Source organism: Myotis davidii, unplaced genomic scaffold (assembly GCF_000327345.1).
Source record: "Myotis davidii unplaced genomic scaffold, ASM32734v1 scaffold341, whole genome shotgun sequence".
Taxonomy (NCBI): Eukaryota; Metazoa; Chordata; class Mammalia; order Chiroptera; family Vespertilionidae; genus Myotis; species Myotis davidii.
Genome location: NW_006291021.1, coordinates 927,686 through 929,860, shown reverse-complemented (window position 1 = coordinate 929,860; position 2,175 = coordinate 927,686). Strand labels below are relative to the sequence as shown.

The following is a 2,175-nucleotide window of genomic DNA, read 5'->3' as shown; positions in this document are numbered from 1 at the left end:
TGTTTGTGTTCATCTCAGGAATGTGAAGGAAGGGAAGGAGGGAGAGAAGGAAGGGAGGGAGGGAAGGAAAGAAAGGAAGGAAGAAAAGGGGGGGGGGAGGAAAGGAAAAAAGAAGGAAAGGGAAAGGGAGGAGGAAAGAAGGGAAGGGCTTCGTATCTCGCCTCCAGACCCACACCAAGGGACAGGTCCAACATTATTATTTCACAACATGCCAGAGCTGCCCAGGCTTAAGAAATGGGTGGCGATTTGCATGTCATTTGCATTAAATTTGCATAGTGTTTGTTAAGGGTGAAAGCTCCCTGAAAGTGCTTTCCGCACACCCCCATCCCCTCTAGACGCAGGAAACCCTCCCCCAACCTCACCCGGGACCCCCTGCGTGGCCTGAGGACCCCTCAGTTCAAGGGCTGCTGGAGTAGCAGCCTGGAGGGGAGGGTGGTGACCTGGGACACCCCGTCTGTAAAATGGGCCGTAATCATTGCCACCACGGCTGTTAAACAGCACGGCTGGCCCACACGTCTGTGGGACAGACCCTGGCAGGGAGGGGCTGGGGACCTGAGCTGGGATGATTACTAAAAAGCCCCACCGCCCTGCTGGGCCCTGGAAGGAGGGGTCCCTGGGCCCCCAAGCGCCACAGCCATGATTTCTTATCCACCTGTCTCTGCTCTGGGCCTTGTGGCCAACATGACTCTTTCCTAATTAAAACATTATTTCTTCCCAGGCTCCCGTGCCTCTTCCTGCTGGAGCGTGAACACCACACCACGCGAGGGCCCGACCTCCCGGTCTGCGCAAAGGACCAGACTCCGCGCAGCTACAGGTCAGAGATCCAACTGAGGCTCCGCATTCTATCGGGGGGGTCTTGTGCCCAGAATTCCCACAACACACTGCCTGGAACGTCCTCAGAATCACCACCCATGACACAAGGCTCAGCGTGGAAAGCAGGGTGAGCGGCTGCAGCCAATAGTAAGGAGCTGTTGTCGGCATCTGGGGCCGCGCAGAAACGTGCTTTATTGTCACAATAAAAATGAGTGTGATGGGGAAAAAGAAAAAGATTACCACCCAAGCCTCAGTGCTGTACCAGGCACAGGGGCCCCCAGATCTCTGCCTACTCGACCAGAGTCCTTCCGACGCAACCAGGAAACCCCATGCAGCAGGCAGGGGGCAAGGCATTAAGGGAGGGCACGCCAAGGGGGCGGGCACAGATGCAATGAGAGGAGATATTTGGGGAAAAGGGTAGAACACAGAACGCCGCTGGAGAACGGGGAGAGGGCTGCATCCCCCAGTCTCCACCTTCAGTCATTTGAGATTTCCTGAGCGACTGGCTATACCCCACAGCCAAGGCTGTTCACAGTAGAGGGGGTTGTGGGGACCCACAAGAGGATGCGGTGCTCACTGGCTGGGCAGGAGGGCATCCGAGAAGACTTCCTGGAGGAGGCTGGAATTCCAGTTGGGCTGGAGCCGCAGAGAGGGGTGTGGAAGGTGCCTTTGGCAGGGGCACCGCTTGGGCCAAGAGAATGTGCAGGGTAGGAGAGGTGCTGCCTGATTGCCTCTCCTCTCTCCTCTGCGCTTCTCTTCACACGCTGCCCAAGCTGGCACAGCGGTCCCTGCGGCATGGCCTCAGGGTCACACAGTACAACCTGATTGGCTGGGTTGGGGCGACAATGTCCTCGCTCGGTGTCAGGGAGTGGGGCTCCCTCAGGACTGTCCATGGCAGTGGGCATCAGCTGGTCAGGCCAGTGTTTCACTGTCCACCCTAGGAGCCCAGAACCTGGAATAGCGGGAGGGGTGGACAAGACAATCTCACTTCAGGCCTTTAGGAGCATGAAACACCAGCTCTCTGGCCAGGTTTCCTTCTTCCCTTTTCCCTACTATCCCCTCCCGGCGGATGTGGACAGCAATGCCTGCAGTCATTCCCTCCTTCCCCACGGGCCTGGTGCCCCCCAGGAGGGACGAGGATGGCCCTCCAGCCACAGGTAGCCAGCCATTCTTAGAGGGAGCTTGGCTGTCTGGAGCCACCTGGTGGGAGCCACAGGAATTCAGGCAAAGAGTACAAAGTGAGGAGGCGGGTGACAGCCCAGAGAGGCAGTCATTCACCCAGAGCCACACAGCAAATCTGGGCAACATCATTCATGTTAGGGGCAACGCGGTTAGTGTAAAGGTAAGTGAGAAGGCAAGGGG

At 57.7% G+C, this 2,175-nt stretch overlaps 1 protein-coding gene across 1 annotated transcript in view; it reads right to left on the bottom strand.

Moving 5' to 3' along the window:
• Nucleotides 1-967: 967 nt before the first annotated feature.
• Nucleotides 968-2,175, bottom strand: part of LOC107183163 — a 22,089-nt gene continuing 20,881 nt past the window's right edge. Inside the window, exon 2 of the mRNA XM_015564304.1 lies at nt 968-1,765. Coding sequence (XP_015419790.1) covers nt 1,320-1,765 — 446 coding nt within the window. The 3' untranslated portion in view covers nt 968-1,319. The remainder of the gene's footprint in view (nt 1,766-2,175) is intronic.